A 20,822-nucleotide genomic window follows, 5' to 3' on the forward strand; every position below is an offset into this window, starting at 1 on the left:
AATGAGCAGAAAAACAAACCACAAAGTTCCAGATCAGAGGTGCCAGATCAGCTTTATGTGAGAATTTGATAAGTTATTGCCTTACGAGAAAAAACAACAACATCTTAAATAGTTACAACATACAAAAGCAACAAAGAAAACAAAAGTTAATCGCACCCAACGTACATTACTTAGCTAAAATGTTGTTTGCTTTTTGTTTGTGTTACAGTTTATGGTGTTTATGTTGTAGCACAGGCATCATCACAATTAATATCCTATTGAAGAGATTCAAACTTTACAGACTAATATATTTAAACTATTCATTCTACAGTACAAAAACAATTTGTCTAAAACAGATGAAACTACAATTTGTCTAATAGCACAATGGTATCATAAATCTTTCTAAAAATTAAAAGTATCTGTGTTTCATTAAACTTCCTAAAATACTCCATTTAGTCTAAAATATTGACTCTCTTGAGTGAAATGATCAGGTTTCCCATCAAGGTGCTAACCGGTGGTACACCCAACCTCCCTCAGCCTGATGCTGCATCTCCTGGAGGTCAGTCTCACCCTCCTTGGTCCTTGTGAAAACAATACGATCATGCAGTCTGTTGGTTTGACCTTGCCAGAACTCAATCAGGTATGGATTGACAATGTAGCCTCCCCTACACAAAGTAGAACAGACTAACAAACACTGGAGATTTATGATGAAGAAAACATGAATCAAAAGACAATGTCAGCATAACTGCTGTAAAGGAAAGATTCAGTGTTTAACTCCAACCAAACTGAATTATTTTGTAGGCTGTTGACTAGAGCAACATAAAGGTACTCAGTTCTATAACACATACCAGTATTCCGGTGCAGGGACCTCAGAATCTTTGTATTTCTCCTCCAACTCTGCATTCTTCTCTCTTAGGTACTGAGTCGAATATCAGGCCATTAACACAAGATTTTTCTCCCTTCAACCATAAAATGGTACAGAACTGAGGCAAAATGGAAATGGTTTGCTCACCTGTCTGTTTGGTATCACACTGCTCTGCCTGCTCACAACTGCTCCAATCTGACTGCTTTTGGGTCTCGAATGAAAATACTCAACAGAATTCTCACGTGAGATTTTCTCTACAGGACCTTCAATACGAATCTGTGGAACAAATTTTGAAACAAAATTTTCCATTAATTTACATTTGTAATGAAATAAATGACCCTAGAACCCTAGAAATAAAATCATATATATATATATACACTATATTGCCAAAAGTATTCGCTCACCTGCCTTGACTCGCATATGAACTTAAGTGACATCCCATTCCTAATCCATAGGGTTCAATATGACGTCGGTCCACCCTTTGCAGCTATAACAGCTTCAACTCTTCTGGGAAGGCTGTCCACAAGGTTTAGGAGTGTGTTTATGGGAATTTTTGACCATTCTTCCAGAAGCGCATTTGTGAGGTCACACACTGATGTTGGACGAGAAGGCCTGGCTCTCAGTCTCCGCTCTAATTCATCCCAAAGGTGTTCTATCGGGTTGAGGTCAGGACTCTGTGCAGGCCAGTCAAGTTCATCCACACCAGACTCTGTCATCCATGTCTTTATGGACCTTGCTTTGTGCACTGGTGCACAGTCATGTTGGAAGAGGAAGGGGCCAGCTCCAAACTGTTCCCACAAAGTTGGGAGCATGGAATTGTCCAAAATGTCTTGGTATGCTGAAGCATTCAGAGTTCCTTTCACTGGAACTAAGGGGCCAAGCCCAGCTCCTGAAAAACAACCCCACACCATAATCCCCCCTCCACCAAACTTTACACTTGGCACAATGCAGTCAGACAAGTACCGTTCTCCTGGCAACCGCCAAACCCAGACTCGTCCATCAGATTGCCAGATGGAGAAGTGCGATTCGTCACTCCAGAGAACACATTTCCACTGCTCTAGAGTCCAGTGGCGGCGTGCTTTACACCACTGCATCCGACACTTTGCATTGCACTTGGTGATGTATGGCTTGGATGCAGCTGCTCGGCCATGGAAACCCATTCCATGAAGCTCTCTGCGCACTGTTCTTGAGCTAATCTGAAGGCCACATGAAGTTTGGAGGTCTGTAGCGATTGACTCTGCAGAAAGTTGGCGACCTCTTCACACTATGTGCCTCAGCATCCGCTGACCCCGCTCCGTCAGTTTACGTGGCCTACCACTTCGTGGCTGAGTTGCTGTCGTTCCCAAACACTTCCACGTTCTTATAATACAGCTGACAGTTGACTGTGGAATATTTAGGAGCGAGGAAATTTCACGACTGGATTTGTTGCACAGGTGGCATCCTATCACAGTTCCACGCTGGAATTCACTGAGCTCCTGAGAGCGACCCATTCTTTCACAAATGTTTGTAAAAACAGTCTGCATGCCTAGGTGCTTGATTTTATACACCTGTGGCCATGGAAGTGATTGGAACACCTGATTCTGATTATTTGGATGGGTGAGCGAATACTTTTGGCAATATAGTGTATATATATATATATATATATATACACACATTATATATATATATATATATATATATACACACATATATATATATATATATATATATATATATATATAGTTTTTATTTTACATGTATTTTAACCAGATTATTTTTTTATACTCCATATTTGTCTATTTGTCTAGATTTCTCAACAACAGATCATCAGCCATCAGTCTCTTATATGTTCCCATAGTGATAGATGACAGTGGGATTTTGCATGCGTGCAACCAAATATGCATACACCAGAAAAACAAGTCAAGGTCACATATAACAATATACTTCCTGGAGCTGAGAGCAATTAAATAAATATAGATAATATCCAGGATTAAATTTCTGAGTGTTCTTTAGGGGTATCAGTAATATTGATACACATGTTTATGTAAGAAATACTAGTAATGTAACACTGTAGCTCTTATAAAACGATGTTTTGCTAAAAAAAATTGACACTCTATGTCCAAAAGTATATGGACACCCGACCAACACACCCTTATGTAGGATTCCACCAAACTGTTGCTCAAACCTGGAAGCACACTATTGTCTAGAATGTTTTTTGTAAGCTCTAGCTACAATTTCCTTTCTTTAGAGCTAAGAGGCTGAAACATGTTCCAGCATGACAATGCCCCTGTGCACCGTATATCTGGGTGCGGTCCATTAAGACATAGCTTTCCAAAACTGGTGTAGAAGAACTGTGCCTGACCTCATTAATGCTCTTGTGGTTCAATAGGCAGAAATTATCATTGCCATGTTCAGCACAAACTAGTACATATCCTTCCCAGAAAAGTGGAGGTTATTATAACAGCACAGGTTGTCTAGACCTGAAATGTAGCCCTGAGCCATCTGGACAGCAGAAGGGGGAATTATGTCAAAATGCTGTTTGTCGACTACAGTTCAGCGTTTAACACCATAATTCCCTCCATACTCACCACTAAGTTGGAGATCCTGGGCCTTAGCCCATCCCTGTGTTGGTGGATCTCCAACTTCCTGCGAGACAGACCTCAGGCAGTATGGGTGGGCAACCATGTCTCACCCTCACTCACCCTCAGCACTGGAGCCCCCCAGGGTTGTGTTCTGAGCCCCCTGCTGTACTCTCTGTACACCTTTGACTGTGTGGCCACTTCCAGCTCCACCAACATCGTGAAGTTTGCGGACGATACTGTGGTGGTGGGCCTGATCTCCAATAACGACGAGACGGCCTACCTAGAGGATATTAAAAACCTGGAGACATGGTGCCAGGTCAACAATCTCCTCCTGAACGTCAGCAAGACTAAGGAGCTGATAGTGGACTTTAGCACAAAGCAGGAGAGGAATTACCAGCCCCTCACCATCAACGGGACCCCAGTGGAGAGAGTGGACAGTTTCCGTTACCTAGGTGTTTACATCACACAGGACCTGACATGGTCCTGTCACGTTAACACCCTGGTGAAGAAGGCCCGGCAGCGTCTTTATCATCTCAGACGCCTGAAGGACTTTAATCTGCCCTCAAAGGTGCTAAAGACATTCTACACCTGCACCATTGAGAGCATCCTGACGGGAAGTATCACTGCCTGGTTTGGGAACAGCACCAAACAGGACAGGCAAGCTCTCCAGAGGGTGGTACGATCAGCCGAGCGCGCCATCCGCACCGAGCTTCCTGACCTGAACACCATATACAGCAAAAGGGTGCTGGACCAAAGCCAGCAAGATTATGAAGGACCTCAGCCATCCCATACTGGTTGAGGGCCCGAATGGCCTGCGAGAAGAAGCTCCTCCTCATTCTCTCTGTGTTCGCCTTCAAGGAACGGAAACGTTTCCCTGACCTCAACAGAGAGAGGAGTCCATCCTCTCTCTGTTGAGGTCAGGGAAACGTTTCCTCAACCAGTACACCTAGGATCTGGATTCTCTGTTCTTACCCCCACACAACATAACATAACATTCTACCTCAGCTGATTGTTGCACATGCTATATTGCACTACTCTGTACAGACAATAACACTCACTGTACATCTTCTCTGTACATCTTTGTGTGTGCACTGCAATGTCACTTTGCTCCCTGGAAACTGGACATTATATTTTGTCATTTTGTCACTTTGCACTGTCACTTTGCTCCCTGTAAAACTGGACATTATATTTTGTCATTTTGTCACTTTGCACTGTCACTTTGCTCCCTGTAAAACTGGACATTATATTTTGTCACTTTGCTCCCTGTAAAATTGGACATATATTTTGCCTCATATACACTTCTACAATATATTTATATATTTATCTTACATATGCACACTGTACATAATACTCTTTTGCGTCACCATTTCAATTTCATTTCAATGTTGACTTTAGCAGACCTTTTATCTACATACATTCATATTCATACACTGTATCTTCTGTACATATAGAGTCTACACATATATTTATTTTTTATTTTTATATTGTTTTATTTTTCACAGATACTATATATATATATATATATATATATATATATATATATATATACATATATATATATATATATATATATATATATATATATATATATATACACATATACACATATACATATATATATTTTTTTGTTTGTTTTTATACTTTCATATTTTTACTTTTATATCTGTTACACTTTCTTTTACACATTTTCTTTCTATTCTTTCCTCTTTTATGTAAGACAGTCGTAAAAAGCATTTCACTACATGTCGTACGATGTATGATTTCGTATGTGACAAATAAAATTTGAATTTGAATTTGAAATGGGATGTTCACCAAGCACATATGGGTGTGATAGTAAGATGTCTACATACCTTTGGCCAAATATATTTCATTCAATCATTTTGCCCATATTCTTTGTGCCAACAGACTCACCTGCTTATTCAGTGGTTCCCAATAAAAGACAAGACAGGCATGGGGATTTACATCCTACAAGAATGGATTAAAAAGGAACAGGTGAATTCTGAATGACTTTGACTTGGAAAGAAATGATTAGAAGTTAGGAGAAAAAACCTCACCAGCTCTTTGCCTTTACGGCTCTCGTAATTTGTGAAGAAGCGGAAACCCTCGTTACTGAAACCTTTCAGCAGCACCATTCGGGCAGAAGGCCTTCCATCCCTTTAAAAAAAAAAAGAAAGAACAAAATTTACAAAAGCTTGAGTAGTACATTCACTAGTTACAGAGAAACCTATTGTTGGGGTTCTTAAAGTGAAGCAAAAAAAAATAAAAAATGCAATGCATCACATTCTCACTTGGATGCTGTTGCAAGGCACATGGCGTTGGCCTCACCAATTTCAGGGCATTTTGTTGCTTGATCAAACCACTCTCCAAACTGCTTAATAGGGTCTAGAGAAATGAGCTGATCTTCTTCAAAAGACTGTGAGGGTTAAAGAAAAAATATGCCTGGGTCAGTACAGAAAACGAGCAGTTTACACGTGATACTGTCTGATGTGGTGCACATGAATGACCAGATGTTCCATTAGTACTACAGTATCTTTTAACAGCTTTTCTACAATCTCTATCATCTGTCAATACGACGTTCAAGCCAATAAATAAATCTAATACAGGTTTGTCATTATTTGTGTAGATCTCAGATACTGCAGGGACGAATTTAGTTTAAGGTCTGTTAAAAAAACATGAACATTACCTCCTCATCGCCTTTATATTTCTTTCTCATGTCACTCAGATCCATTTGTTTGTGGTCATTCGTCGATTTCGTGCAAAAATAGGAAGCAGACACAGCTCGACGGTCAACTGGCAGCGAATACAGAGGCGGGAGGATTATTTGGTCAGGTTTGCGGATAAAGTTCAGTGATCTGAAGCTGAACAAACGTTTCATGCTGTCATGGCCGTGACATAACTACGTCATAACATCATTACGTAAAGCGTGGCTGCAGAATATAAACAGAGTGGCGAAAAAAAATGTAATATCCGATTGGCAAAAGAAAAGTCAGTGTTATGTTTGCGTTCATAAAAATAAAAATCAGTCAATTACTCTTGAAGAAACCGACATGAAAACACGTACAATAGATTGTGTTTAGAAATCATTCACTTGCATGGAAACGTTTTGAAACGCTTTGCTAATCCTCTGCGGAAATGAATGAAAGGCGCCATCTTTCAACGTCACATCCGGTGCAAGATGGCAGCGACCTTGTGTGGCAGGATTGTCACAAAAACAGGTATTTTTTTTTTACCTTCTGCGCTTATTAAAGGAGATTTAGATTTGACCGGATTCATAATGAATCCGTACTTTTTTAATACTATGATGATTTAAAAGGGTAAATTCGTGTAGTTCAGTGTAAATGGATTTCTATGGTGCTGGGGTGGTTTTCCAGCTCAGGCTTGGGGACCGCATAAACGAAAAACCCACAGTTATGCAGTGCATGATGCCCCAGTTCTGGGATTGAGACACTTTCTGTGAAATAATTTACCTGAATAATTTGCAGGATTACATTTAATTGAAAGAAATCCATCTTTTAAACCATGTGATCTCTTCAACCCTGTAAAAGTATTTATGTAAGAGGATGTATTTAATGAAACTCGCTATACTCCAAGATTAATAACAGCAACTGTGTCCTTGCAGGATGTCTGCCCTTGGTTCAGAGTTTACGTCATGGCTCCAAAGCTGTAACGCGCCACAGAAAGCCCATGCACTTTCTGAAGCAGAAGTTAATGGCTGTAACAGAATACATTCCTCCTAAACCTGCTGTTCCTCCTGGAGCTTTCGCACCATGTACCCTGAAAACCGAAGAGGTCAGTGATCACTAAATCAGTCTGGAACCCTTTAATAGTGAGCTCAGAGGTGTGGCAGAAAGCATTAGGGGTCATTATCATATTCATATATTTAAAAACATCAGCATGTTATTTTAGAAATGATTGTAAGCAATATATTTTCTGTGTATGAATTATGCTATATGGTGAAAGTTCTGAACATCATGTCAACTAGCTTGAGGTCAGAGCTCTGAGCTGACCCCTTGAGTTCTTACAAACAAACCTTGGCCAACCATAACTTTCTGGAGTCATGCTGGAAAATATTAGGGCTTCTAATGAATGGAAATCTTAATGCTACAGCATACAAAGACATTCAAGGCATTGTTTGCTTCCAGCTTTGTGGCAGCAGTTTCAGAATGATGTACATATGGATGTGATGGTCAGGTGTCAATAAAACTTTAGCCATGTAGTATATGTTAAATGTTCATAGCTTTGAAATACATGATTTTAATATATTTGCTGCATATATAATAAGGACTAGAAACAGAACTTCTTTTCTTTTAACTACCTCTCCATAACTTCCAGCAGAAAAAATCTCCAGTCATGTTACAACCCTATTTACAATTCCATTATAATACAGTGTGGTGGAATTGCATCTTAAATCCCAACTGGACTGTTTGACTAATTTTAATTTCTTGAATGATTTTTAATTTCTTGTAGGAAAGTGGCCTGGTGAGACTGATAAAGAGAGACCTGGAGAAGGTCTTTAATGAATGTAAGATGATTGCTGTGCTTCAAAACAATGCCATCAGTGCTGAGGACATGTTGCTGCTGAAGCACAGGCTTAAAAAACATGACATCACCATTAAATTTTTCCCCAACCAGGTAACAACTGAACTGCAAATTGTTTTAATTGTAGTTGTACTATTCACTGTTTCTCACAAATGCTTTCTCTGGATTTCTTTCTTTTTAAGGTACTGAGATCCTTTCTTCCCAGCAGTCCATATAGCAACATGCAACCGCTGTTCATTGGACAAACTGTGTTGTTTGTTAGCAAAGAGCCAAAAGTGAAGGAAATGTTACTAGTGTTAAGGAGAAGTCCTCAGATGGCGCTCTTAGGTGAGCTTTTTTGTTCTTATTAACTGCCTACACAACTGTTCTTTTCATCTTGTAAGCTGCAACAAAGTAATCAGAATCGTTTTTCCCCAGGCGCCTGTATTGAGAACACACTACTCTCTCGAGAAGGAATTCTTAACTACTCCAAGCTACCGTCCATGCGTACTGTCCACGGTGAGCTGGTTGGAGGTTTGACCTTGATGGCTTCACACACTGTTTCACTGCTGCGTCGGCACCCTGCATACCTCTCAGCCCTCCTCCAGCAGTACATTAAACAGCAGCAGCCTGCAGACAGTGCCGAGCTCGAGGCAGCAAAATCTGAGGAAACAAAGGCCTGAATTAAATTATTGACCATCTGAAAGGCTGAAGAAATTTCATTTCCTTAAGCAGGAACTCTGAGTAGACTCACACTGTGTTCTGACGTAAATATATCTTGTATTTGTGGACTGATCAGTGGAACATGCAACATAAAGAGATACTTACGATGTAAGATGTCAGATTTATTGTGGGTGGTACAAAATTATGTATTTGTCTATCACACACAGAAGTAAAGGCATTTTCTGGATTTATGGAATAATACTTCATTAACAGAAATATGAAGAAACATTTCCAAACAAGATCACATTTGTCTTTCTGCCACATCTATAGCGCACTCTAGAATTACTGACACCCTTCATAAAAATGAGCAAAAACAGAATATTTAACAAATCCAGTGCAATCAGCACTATTTTGAGAACAAACAGGATTTTTTTTTAATGGATTCAATTTTAAAAACACTGAATTATAAATAATCAGCACCCTTTTAAAATATTTTGCTATGGCTGCCCTGGAGAAATCTCTTTATAGAAAGTCTGGTGACATTTGTGGAGTATTTCTGTCCATTTCTACATGTAGAATATTTTATATCCTTTGGTTTGCAATATTGTTCAGATGCAGACTTTTAGATGGTCATAGCAAAACAGTTCTTTTGTATCTGTGTTGATTTAGACATGTACTTGGCTCATCGTTTTAAAAACTCTTATGTTCCAGTCTGAACCTCCTAGCAGAGGCATTCAGATTTTAGGCTGATTTTTCATCATTCCATCTTCACAAGAATCCCTGAACCACCAGCTGCAAAAAACTGCTCCAAAGTATCACTGATTACACCACCATGATTTACAGTATGCATGTTGTATGCTGTTGGTGTGAATGACCAAAATGTTTGTCAACTGTAGTGTTCACCAGAGTCACTGGGTGAAATTCAGGCTCTGTATATTGTTAGATGCTATTGTGAAAGGTTTGATCCTTGCAAAAATTGCAATATTGAACTAAACTGTAATTCTAAAACAATGATATTTGGGCACTTTTACCTCTTTCGCCATCCTCCTATGCTCAGCCTGCTCAGGGGTCCTCCTCTCATTCTAAGTGGATAATATGACGTAATTTTTTACAGTGTTAATTTACTATAATTCATGAAGGCTTTCAGTAATTTTATAGGGTCCTGTGTTATTTATATCTTTTGGCTACATTCAGACTTAATCTGTATGATCATTTTAGTTGCTATAATGTGTAAAGAAGACTTTCCTAAAATAATCACTAGGTGGAGATCCTACCCTGTCAAAACCCTTCAGTGAAGGCTGAGCGATCAGCTTGCATTGAAATGGCAGCTGTAGGTTTGCTGTCAGGCATCCCTTCAGAGCCATTTTGCCTGTCCCTCTAATTCCTCTGGCTCTTTCGTCACTAATGCGGATAATGATTTATCTCTGGGAGCTGATCACTAGGGCAGCTGAGGTATCCATTGCAAATATTCTTTTTTGGAGCATACTAAGGCTGGGATATGCATTTTACAAATGAAGAAAAACAACTGATTTGTCTGGAAAAATGGATTATGAAATATTTCTGAAGTAGATTTTGTATAGGAGGATCAGGTAAGAGGCAAACACTCATGGTGGAGGAATTTACTTATTTACTTATCTTGAAAAACGAGAACCAGGTTTTGTAAAAAGAAAAAAAAGTGTACCTTGTTTGTAGACATAAAATCTTTATACTGTTGTTCTAGGAATTATGCTCTCACATGGTATAGAGCATTGTTTTGGACTACAGTACTAAAACTTTAAATAATCCCTTAAGCCAACTACCCCTTTACCTGACTAAAATACCAAAAGACTTCTGAGAAAAAGAAGAGAAAGCATGTGATTTCACTGTACAGTAGACTGTTCCCACTGCCTACAACAACAAAGTCTTATACCCACATTTTACATAACACAATATACATCAGCTAGAAAAGAAAAAGATTCTTTAATACAGAATGTGATGCATAGTTCGTTCCTGACCACTGATTTTACTAAACTGTCGCAAATCTTTACAGTTCATATTTGTAGAACCTTTGTGTCATTGTCATTCGCTGATAATGGAAGGCATAACCGTTTTAATAATATATTACAGGTTAGAATTCAATTCAATTCATTTTTTGGGTATGTTTTTAGTACTATTTCTTTTTTTTTTTTTAAAATTGATCGCCCTTCCCAGTACCTCAAAGTGCTTGACACATATAGAGAACACACTAAAACTAAATCTCATACTCTAAAAATTCATCAGTTATGTAAAGTTAGTCACATTACATTTTAATGTATGTGCTATGGATGCTCTATTATAAAATATCTAAAAAAAAAAAAAATCTAAATGCAATGATGTAGGAAGGATGTGGAGAAAACGTAGATAACACTGAACAACTGTCTTTAAAAAAATAAACAGCTTGACATGACAGAACACTAGTAATCATCTAGTAATAGTCCACTGTTCTGTATTTTTTTTTCCATGTTGACTAAGCAAAGCTTTGGCACTTGGTAAAATCTCTTTATCCTGTTTCCTCCTGCATGCTTCTGCAGCTGAGGTCAATCCTGCCTCAGTGGTAAATCTTTCACTATATCCTTCACTTGAACAGGTTGAAAGTCTGTAGCCAGCCACAAAAAAACAACAAATAACATCTCTTTGCTACTGCAAAAGTATTTAACTCATTCAGCCATTTCAGTATTAAATTTAGTCTTTAGAAATAGAGAAAAATGTATTCACCAGAAAACATGATGCACAATGAAATTTTAGAGACTTTAGATGTGCTTCACAGGTTTTGCACATTTAGGGCATGCATGTTTATTTATTTATTTATTTATTTTTGTTAGATTTTTAAAAAATTCTTTGGTTTATGTCCCCTGATTTTCATGGTGTTTATTAAAATTAAATTATTTAAATTCACATCTGCAATTCTTCTTCTTCTTTACAATGACAACAACAACAACAACAACAACAATAATAATAATAATAATAATAATTTTCCTTAGCTTGTTAACTTATTAAGTCCTGGTGCTGGGCTATACAGTAACAGGTAAAACAGGAATGCTAAAATAACACTGCTTTAAGCCAATTACCTTAATCCTCTCACACAGAGTATGTAGACTCTAGGTGCTAGATTACTATCTTACCCCCATTACTGCCACTATATTGTAACTCCATTTTGAAAAGATCATTTCCAATGAATGAACATGTGTCAGATATATTTTTTTTTATCTTTATTGTTTATTGTTTGGTACTTGCCATGGTGCAGCCATTAATCTAACAGGAACTCCCAAGCATGTGTGGTTATGTCATCATCACACTGATTCTCAACTATCCATAAAATATATTGTTCCTTTCCATTGTCTGATATCCACTTCATGGGCATGTGTGAGCATGTTGGCATCTTAAGAAATTACACTTGTTTTAAAACGCACCCATCTCTTTACTTTTCTTATTGTCAGCATTATTGTCCTTTTGTCTTTCAGGTTTATAATGGTCCTGCGGCGTAAGGGTAAAACTGAAGAAAATAAACCATTGGGTCTAAAACAATTATTGTTTTTATAAATGTGTACTTCAAATGTTCTAAATATTCATATAATCATTGTTAATATGCTTCACTAACTCCCAGGTTAACCGAGCTTGGCAGTCCACTTAATTTAGGCATCAAAACATCATTTTATTTGGGGTTGTTGGGCTTGCTGTATGTATTGTATTATTCTGCTGCATTCAACAAACAGCTTCAGCTTCATTGAGCTGTCAGAGTAATCCAATTGAGATCAGTGGACTGGATGCAGGATCTATACGATTTATTCTTTTAGATTACAATGAAAAATGGTTCTTCTGGAGTTTTGCTGTTTGTGGCTATACACAGAGGTTAATGTTTCTTTTTGGTTTCTAAATGGATCTGAAGAGGACATACTGTTCGATAGATAGTGTGATAAGATGCTGGGCCTAAATAATAGATCTATGTTATAGAGAACCCGATCTTTACAACACTGGTATCAACACAACCTTATAGTAAATCAGCAGTTAAAGCGTATTTGTAAATGTGATCATCAGAGTAATAATGTATAATATTTTTGCTTCTCAGACATATTATCCTCTAATCCACAATGAATGTCTAAAACAGCCTACATTTACATTTAAGATTTCAACCAAGAAGTTTAGTATGGAGCCCTCTGGATGGATGCCAGACCACAGCCAGTTTCAGCCAGGACTGGACAGAACATCTGCTGGATGGCAAAAGCCCACTCACTCCCGGAGCAGCAGCACTGCTTCCTCTCGTCACTCGCGACAGGTGACTGACTAACATACACCGTGATTACTTATTGACCTTTAACCGTGTTCTTTAAGAACAGGAAAATAAAACCACCCTTAAGAGCGTTCTCACTGGGTGTAGCGAACCTGTTAAACAACCTCTAAATCTCAAATTGAATGCCAAACAAGTTTTAACCAGTCCCATAAAGGATACGCTCTTTATTATTGTGTAATGTAGGGTGGATTTCTCTGTACAGTTAACAGAACTGACAGGTGTTCTTTAGTTGTGAGTATTAGATTCAGATACATCTAGCTATGCAGTAGGTAAAAAAGAGGCTTTGCTTTGGTCTAACCTTCAGAATATAAAAGACTGGGAGATAATGGACGATCTGCAGGGGGATTGTGGTGCCAGCGGTAAGACCACGCAGGATGTGAGTCCTCCTGGCATCTGTGAAGGCTACTTGATGAAGAGGAGAAAATGGCCTCTCAAAGGATGGCATAAGGTTAGTAAAGCTTATAAAACCCTTTTAGGTTTGCCAGAAAAAAATGTCAGATATGAGAAATTGAGACTTAAGAACTAAGATCATTTTGTCTAAAACATCAGCAATTCCAAGATCTTGAAAAAATTGTTAAAATATTGAAAGCAGTTGCTGGTTTATGTATTTGTGTAGTCAGTAATTAGTGTGGGTTGATGTTTTACTTTTTTGTAACTTATTCATTACAACCCTACTAATAATGTCTGTTTTTTTGTTTGCAGAGATACTTTATATTGGAAAAAGGGATTCTCCGGTATTCAAAAAACCAATATGATGTAAGTCGGATGTTATTTTAAACATGGTTTAAGCTTCACACTTCATACACAGGGTAATCTCACATGTTATACTACCAACAGAGCACTAAAGGGAAATTAAATGGGTCCATAGATGTCAGTCTCGCAGTCATGTCAGTAAACAAAAAGGCAAGGCGCATAGACCTGGATACAGGAGACAGTCTCTTTCACATCAAGGTAAACTGATTTAATGAAATATTTCTTTAGCACTTTCTGAGCTGAAGAATGTTAAATTCATTTACATAAATAATAAAGTGTTTTGATTGTGTTTCATCAAGGCAAAGAACCATGATCTATACTACATATGGGTGACTAAACTGAGCGCTCATCGGATGTATAAGAGGAACGAGGCAGCACATGTTCATAACAGCTTGCTGCAGGCCCTGTCACACGGCAGCAATGTGCCTCAGGGAAATGGTGCAGTGCAAGACGTGGTAAACTCTAAATATGAACTCCCTTAACCCTCATTTTAGCAAGGAATCATGAATGTGTTCATGAATCAGTTGTTTATGTTTAAGCCTTAACAAATATGACGAAAGCTTCAAAGTTAAGTAAAATGAACCTACTGTAAAAGTAAAAGTCAGAAATGAGATGTAAGTTAGATTTTACTTACTGATAGTGGTTTATTTCTCTTGTACTGCAGCAGTTTGCCAACAATTTTTTAAAATGTATTTATTCATCTACATTTAGCCATTTACATTTACACTTTAGTTGTTGTTATTACTTGTGTTATAGAATCTATAATCAGTTATTGCTTCAGATATTGCTATTTTTCACTCTCAATAAGAAAAAAAGATTGCTGAGTAGCCAAAATAAAGATAAGTGGTACAGAAAATAGAAGGACTGATTAATATGAATGTTAATAGATTGTAATTGAAGAAATGCCTGAATATATTTATGACCTTTTTCAGTACCAGAGCATGTCTGACTCTTACATGGGTGATATGGCAGCTCGGAGTGAAGACCTGCATGGTGCAGACACTGGTGTCAATGGGAAAGTGTGTGCTTGGCTGCAGCATGCGCAGGACCCAGACAGTTGCACTCAAGGTATTTTAAATCTAGCTCTTGCCTGTAATCTGTAAACACATATAAGGAATAACTAATAATTAAATCACATAAATCTTGTATTTAAGCTCACAGCATGAATCATACAGAAAAGATGCTTCTGAAGAGTTGTGGTAGCTGGAATTTAAGGAGATATGAGCCTTTACTTTAAGAAAATATGTCCTGGGTATTTAGCTATGTTCTGTCTCTATTCCTGTCCAGAACTGAACCGCTGCCAAACAGAACTGAATGATTTAAATCGCTTGGTCCAGAAGCTGCACACTCTTGAGTTAGGCAAGGCTGTTAACAATGGAGAGCTAAAGAGGATCATCAGCATGCAGGTGAAAAGGACTTTGTCTTAAAATGTCTTAATGTTGTGTGACTATTAATCTTTTTTTTTGTTTTGTTGTTTTGTTTTTGTTTTTAAATAAAATGGGCTACAGAGCAGATGTTTGATCAATGTTTTATGTTTAAACCACAGAATCTTTCACTTGAAAAGCCCAAGAAGAAATCTGGCAGGATATGGGGACACTCTCATACACTTGGAGTGGTGAGCCAGATGTTTTAAAAGCAGCCTGATTAAAGAAACGTGTAAATTTGAGAATTAACATCAATTCCCTTTTCCTACTTAGTATTTTAGTGAAGCAGTGGTTAGTAATGAAATACACATTCTCCATGCAGTTTAATTTTTATCTTTATAACTGCAATCAAATTATTTTTTATTTGCATCAGTTAGTGTAAAACTGTCAATAATTTAATTAATGACTTTTTTTTACATTAAGCCACTGCGTAGGATTACTAAATCGGTGAGTCAACAGGACTTTTTAAGTGAGGTTTGCAACACCTACTCCATTCATCAAACATTTTTACTTTCCACAAAACAACATAAAAACACAAACACAATTTGTATGGATAAAAATTCCCTACTGTTATATATTGCACCCTGTTACTTTTGCATGGATTTTATTATATATCTAAATGTTCCACAGTATTTTTCTTTGACAGTGACAAGCAAAAAAAAAATTCTTTAGAAGTCGTATCTTTCCCTGAGATCTGGGCTAATATGCTTTGAGTTTGTTTTTTGTACTGTATTATTATCTTATCTTCTTCAGTTCTCATCGTCCCACCTGGGTGCCTCTGTGCCCTCCATCCCTGAATATGTCTACAGCCAGCTTACTCCCTCAGCATCCTCTAGCTCACCAGAAAGCAAAAAGATCTACCAGGACATCTGCTCTGTGTCCCAAAGAGGTAAGGAATGGTGAAACTCATCAATATCACTTTTTCTTCTTGAGCAGAGATATAAAAAAGAAGAAGCTGATATACAAAAAGACAGTTAATGATACTGACTTGAAGAAAATTGTGCAGCTTCAAAACTGTTTGTTCTCTTGCCCCTCACAGTCCATGCCTCTCTGAGGTCTGTGCATGAGGCTCTGTTTCAGGAACGCCAGCGGCTACAGGACACCTGGTCCAGCAGCGAGCTTCGACAGAACACTTCTGAAATTAATGACATATGTAACACCCTGACTGAGGTATGATTGGCCATCAATTATTCGTAGTGCAGTCCAGTTTGTTTTGATTGCCTGAAATTTGATTCATTCTATTTTAATACAAAGGCCTGATGTCGTTGCTGTACGCTGATATATAAAAATGTGCAGGATATACGTTCATCATTGTGTAGAAGTATAAGTATGTGTGTATGTTCAGTTAGATGTGAGGTCCCGGCAAACACAAATCCACACGAGGTCAGAGTGCTCTGACTCCTCTGAGGAATCCTACCATACTGTGACCCTGAGAAAGGTGTGTCCCTCCCCAAGCTGACCAATTGTTTCATTCTTCTCCTCTTACCACTCTCTCAACAGTTTTCGTTGCATGTGACTGGTGTCATCGGCTTGATCTGTTCTCCGACATTTAACATTTCTGTTTCCAGTAATTTTCAAAACATTTGTGTGGCACGCACTTTGATCTGGTATATTTCTTGTTCCTGTTCTTTAGTCAGAATCCATATGCCGTTCCTCGCTGGCAGGATCAGTGGCAGAGTATTTTGATGCATGTGATGAGATTTGTGGAAGTTTCTCTGAGGCATCAGACGAGTCTGGTCTGAGTGATGCTTCCAGTAATTCAGAGCCTGAGGAAGACCATGGTTGGTATATATATATATATTCATATGATGTTTGGATTTCTGGAATCATGATCAGGCCAGAAAGATTACATGGATCAGCTTATAGTATTATATCTTTTTATTCTCTTCACTCATATCTCCTGCAGTAACAGCAACACGGAAGTACCGTGCCAGTCTTTCCAAAGCATCAGCAAAACCCAGTAGGATCTTGGGGATCAGTGGCCACCGTACCAAACTGCCTGCAAATTGCCCTGATAACAGTCATGTAGGCCTTATTACCATCCTTTATAACAACATTGGGAAGGACCTGTCACGTGTATCCATGCCTGCAGCTCTGAATGAGCCTGTCAATCTACTCCAGAGGCTCTGTGAGGAACTGGAGTATTCAGAACTACTGGACACAGCCAACCGTACTGATGATCCTTACCAGAGAATGGTATTAATTGATGTTTAAAGTTAATGAATTGAATAATAATAAGAGCTCTGATATGTGTGTGTATATATATATATATATATATATATATATATATATATATATATATATATATATGGAATATTTGGAATATTTGTCAAACTATTTATTCAAAATAAATCTTTAAAAATAATCTTAATATTTTGTGTTATCCATTATCAGGCCGAGGTACTTAACTGATTATTTTGATCCAAACTGACTACATACAAAGAAAAAAACACAAATTCTTCCATCGAAAAAATGGCGCCACCTATTAAAATATAAGTCATACAGGTTTAGAGCAGATTTTACCTGCCCTTATATATCCATTGTAATTGAATTAGCATTAAACCCTTTGCATTTGTATTTCATGGTAATTACAAAGATGCTACAGATGTATTACATAGAGATGCGTTTAAATTATGCACAATATACAATATAATTATGCACAAATGTTTAATGTTTAGTATTGTTGTGTTGTTTATTTTTTAGGTGTACATTGCTGCCTTTGCTATATCTGGCTATTCTACAGCTCAGTATCGTAACCGTTATAAGCCCTTTAACCCAGTTCTCGGAGAGACGTTTGAATGTGTAAGGGAGGACAGATGTTTCCGCTATATTAGTGAACAGGTATGTGACTGTTCAAACTGAATTCACGTCTGTTAAGGTACTCTTTCTCATTTACTACCATTCTGTCCTCAGGTTTGTCATCACCCACCCATCTCTGCTTGCCACGCTGTCTCTGACAACTTCTGCTTTTGGCAGGGTAGGCCCTCATTTACTTTAAAATAAATTCTGCATGCTGGATCAGCAATTAACAGCAGTTTGTGTTTAAATTCTTCGTGTGCAGATCAGCGATGGAAGAATAAATTCTGGGGAAAATCTTTGGAGATAATGCCGACTGGAATGGTGAATGTGACTCTATCAAGGTGATATCCCTATTTCCTTTTGGATTAGGTGATAAGGATAATGCTTTAAGGAAAGTGGAAGGTGGAAAGAGTCTGAACATTGATGTATGTTTAGGTATGGAGACCACTATGAATGGAATAAAGTGGTAACATGCATTCACAATGTCCTGAGTCAGCAGCGCTACCTAGAGCACTACGGAGAGGTAACGATCCGCAACCTGAACAGCTCAGTCTGTACCTGTAAGATCACATTTGTAAAGGTGAGAGTAGTTTTGAATCCTGATTTTGTGGCAGATTTTTGATACAGATGCTGGAAAGAACAATTACTATATACTCACATATGAATCCTTTTCTTCTCTGCTTCTCTATCAGTCTCGCTACTGGGGTTCAGATGCAAATAAAAATGAGGTTCAAGGCCAAGTACTAGACCAGAGTGGTAATGTAGTGCACCGATTCGGAGGTTTCTGGCATGAGGGGATATTCTGTGACACACTTCCTAATCCACAATGTATTTGGAAGCCATGTAAGTTAGCACAGATATTTTGTTTATACGCTGTTTATTATAGAATATAATGTGTTGTAGAAATCTATGTAATAATTCTTAAGCCATTCTAATCAAGTATCGTTATCTAACACTAAATTTAAGCATTCAAGATAAATCTTCTTCTGTTCTGAAAAAAAGATGTCTTATTCTTTGACAAATAAAAAGTGATAGATGCTGCAATCTACAGTATATATAAAACAGTCTACAGGTCTGGATTATGTATGATAAAAATATATGAAAAATAAAATATACTTTCAAAATCAAAACCAGCTCCATGTAAACTTGTACATGAAGTTGAAGTAGTAAACAGATGGTTTAAGATGGTATTTTCAAGGGGCCCTGAAGAAATGAAACTATTATGATCTTGATATTTGCATGTCACTGATAACAATACCACTGAGGGAATTTGCAAAACTGATGCATGACTTATTTCAGAGTTATTACAAATTTATCTCAATGCCATAACCACAGGGTCCTACCACTGTACCCACAGATAGAGACCCAAAGATATCAAGCCCATGAATCAAGATGAATAGTTGTAGCATATACATTTGAATTATACTCTTTTTTAGCTTGTAGATCCATTCCCCAGTGTATTTAATCCTGGTACTGGGTAATTAAAGCTCTTACTGTGCACAGCCTGCATGTATCACTATCCTACTATCTGTCCTACCCTGCAGACCCCCAGCCTAAGGACTCCATCCTGTACTATGGCTTCTCCAGCTTTGCAATGGAAATGAATGAGCTGACCCCTGAACTTGAACCATTGCTGCCCCCAACAGATACACGTCTGCGTCCAGACCAAAGGTGAGTCTATAAGCATAGAGCTAAACCTCTAGCAGAACTTATTACCTGACTCTTCTAGAAACTTCTGAAGAGTAGAGATTAGCACTGTTTAGGTTGGTTGTATGTAAATATCACTGTGGCCAGGCTGTTGGAGGAAGGCAGGGTGGAGGAGGCAGACAAAAGGAAAGATGAGGTAGAGGAAACACAGAGAGAGCAGAGGAAGATTTTGGCCAAGAAAGGAGAGCAGCATATTCCTCGTTTCTTCAGGTAAGGGGAGTGATCAGAATATCTATAATGTTTTTTAGGTTTTTGGTTGTTGAGCATGTCCACTCTTTTGTCTTATGCAGGAAATCTGTTGATGCAGCTGGTAGAGAAGTGTGGCTCACTAATGGAACTTACTGGAAGCTCAGAGAGAATCCTGGATTCGCAAACATGAAAAACTTGGAATTATGGTGAAGTCTCAGTAGAGTTGGAGACTTTGGACTGTAAAACTTTCTTGCATCTTTCATAAAGTACAAGGACTTGAACACAAAGCAAATTGTAGAGCACAGATGAACTGCCCAGGACAGACTGGGCAAGGATAAAGCTCTTAACGTAAGACCAAGCTTTTCTCTTATTCCCAGCTGAAGTATTCAGGCTTTCACTTCTTTTATGGCTGGACAATTAAACCAATATGTTTAGGGGGTTAATCCATTTGTAGATCTACCCTGACAAAATCCCACCTACTTTTTTAGTTATTATATTTGTTTATACCTGCCTGTGGTATTTTCTAACAAACTCATATTTTTTCCAAATTGTAAGCAAATGTGTGATCATCAATGAAGATGAGACACTCCTGCCTTCATAAGTAAAACTGGCTGATTTTGTTTGGTCCATGCAACTCCAGTCCTGTTGACCACTTCTAGATTAATCCATAACTGCTGCATTTTAGGCACATTTAAAAACATTTCTTAATGGGGAAGGTCATTTATCTGTGTATCTAGTCATTTGTGTAACTAAAAACAGGTATGACGAGAGATTTTTGGAGTACACAGCAATTTACAGTACTCTGGAAGTACAATAACAAAAATGGGACTGGTTTGTGTGACCGGACCATACATTTGCGTTCACGTGACATATATTTCTTATTAGTTTATAATGTATTAATAAAACATGGAAAGCATTCACTTATAATAAAGTGGGTTGGTGAATTAACTACAGGATAAACCTTGCTACTTGACATTTTAAAATTATTATAAAAATCTATTCTCTTGCATGTGTATTTTTTTTTTTAAAGGTCTTTATCTAAGTAATCACTCCAGTGA

The 20,822-nt window shown here is 37.9% G+C and overlaps 3 protein-coding genes across 6 annotated transcripts; 2 read left to right on the forward strand and 1 right to left on the reverse strand.

Annotated features, from left to right (window-relative positions):
- Window positions 1-33: 33 nt before the first annotated feature.
- pnpo (pyridoxamine 5'-phosphate oxidase) lies at window positions 34-6,305 on the reverse strand. Of its 4 annotated transcripts, none has more exons than XM_058405948.1 (7): window positions 6,089-6,305; window positions 5,694-5,818; window positions 5,460-5,559; window positions 5,317-5,370; window positions 992-1,120; window positions 828-898; window positions 34-560 (listed from the first exon to the last, which is right to left on the reverse strand). In XM_058405948.1, the coding sequence occupies exons 1-7, from the start codon at window positions 6,278-6,280 to the stop codon at window positions 479-481; spliced, it is 753 nt and encodes a 250-aa protein (XP_058261931.1). In that variant the 5' UTR covers window positions 6,281-6,305; the 3' UTR covers window positions 34-478. The 4 variants fall into 4 exon arrangements, with proteins under 4 accessions (XP_058261931.1, XP_058261930.1, XP_058261932.1 ...); XM_058405947.1 differs by having other exon boundaries at window positions 34-644; XM_058405949.1 differs by having other exon boundaries at window positions 501-663.
- A 193-nt stretch (window positions 6,306-6,498) lies between these two features.
- On the forward strand, window positions 6,499-8,872 carry mrpl10 (mitochondrial ribosomal protein L10). Its single transcript, XM_058405951.1, has 5 exons — window positions 6,499-6,620; window positions 7,025-7,194; window positions 7,873-8,037; window positions 8,127-8,271; window positions 8,362-8,872. The coding sequence occupies exons 1-5, from the start codon at window positions 6,542-6,544 to the stop codon at window positions 8,604-8,606; spliced, it is 804 nt and encodes a 267-aa protein (XP_058261934.1). The 5' UTR covers window positions 6,499-6,541; the 3' UTR covers window positions 8,607-8,872.
- A 4,183-nt stretch (window positions 8,873-13,055) lies between these two features.
- osbpl7 (oxysterol binding protein-like 7) lies at window positions 13,056-20,757 on the forward strand. The gene is made up of 20 exons (XM_058405944.1): window positions 13,056-13,340; window positions 13,595-13,648; window positions 13,730-13,843; window positions 13,945-14,100; window positions 14,578-14,713; window positions 14,933-15,051; window positions 15,192-15,260; window positions 15,823-15,958; window positions 16,109-16,239; window positions 16,415-16,507; window positions 16,703-16,850; window positions 16,976-17,265; window positions 17,773-17,910; window positions 17,983-18,046; window positions 18,131-18,209; window positions 18,304-18,448; window positions 18,561-18,711; window positions 19,413-19,539; window positions 19,663-19,785; window positions 19,866-20,757. Exons 1-20 carry the CDS (start codon window positions 13,218-13,220, stop codon window positions 19,972-19,974), a joined length of 2,505 nt encoding a protein of 834 aa, XP_058261927.1. The 5' UTR covers window positions 13,056-13,217; the 3' UTR covers window positions 19,975-20,757.
- Window positions 20,758-20,822: the final 65 nt, after the last annotated feature.

Source organism: Hemibagrus wyckioides, linkage group LG13, assembly GCF_019097595.1.
Source record: "Hemibagrus wyckioides isolate EC202008001 linkage group LG13, SWU_Hwy_1.0, whole genome shotgun sequence".
Taxonomy (NCBI): Eukaryota; Metazoa; Chordata; class Actinopteri; order Siluriformes; family Bagridae; genus Hemibagrus; species Hemibagrus wyckioides.

Bases quoted from the DNA above. Each gene is read 5' to 3' on its own strand.
- pnpo (XM_058405947.1), bottom strand. From the start codon at position 6,280: ATGAAACGTTTGTTCAGCTTCAGATCACTGAACTTTATCCGCAAACCT. The intron at 5,819-6,088 runs GTAATGTTCATG...TAACCCTCACAG, and splicing joins AATATAAAGGCGATGAGGAG to TCTTTTGAAGAAGATCAGCT. The intron at 5,371-5,459 runs GTGAGGTTTTTT...CCATTCTTGTAG, and splicing joins GCCGTAAAGGCAAAGAGCTG to GATGTAAATCCCCATGCCTG.
- mrpl10 (XM_058405951.1), top strand. From the start codon at position 6,542: ATGAAAGGCGCCATCTTTCAACGTCACATCCGGTGCAAGATGGCAGCG. The intron at 7,195-7,872 runs GTCAGTGATCAC...AATTTCTTGTAG, and splicing joins GTACCCTGAAAACCGAAGAG to GAAAGTGGCCTGGTGAGACT. The intron at 8,272-8,361 runs GTGAGCTTTTTT...GTTTTTCCCCAG, and splicing joins TCCTCAGATGGCGCTCTTAG to GCGCCTGTATTGAGAACACA.
- osbpl7 (XM_058405944.1), top strand. From the start codon at position 13,218: ATGGACGATCTGCAGGGGGATTGTGGTGCCAGCGGTAAGACCACGCAG. The intron at 17,266-17,772 runs GTATTAATTGAT...TTTATTTTTTAG, and splicing joins ATGATCCTTACCAGAGAATG to GTGTACATTGCTGCCTTTGC. The intron at 18,210-18,303 runs GTGATATCCCTA...ATGTATGTTTAG, and splicing joins GTGAATGTGACTCTATCAAG to GTATGGAGACCACTATGAAT.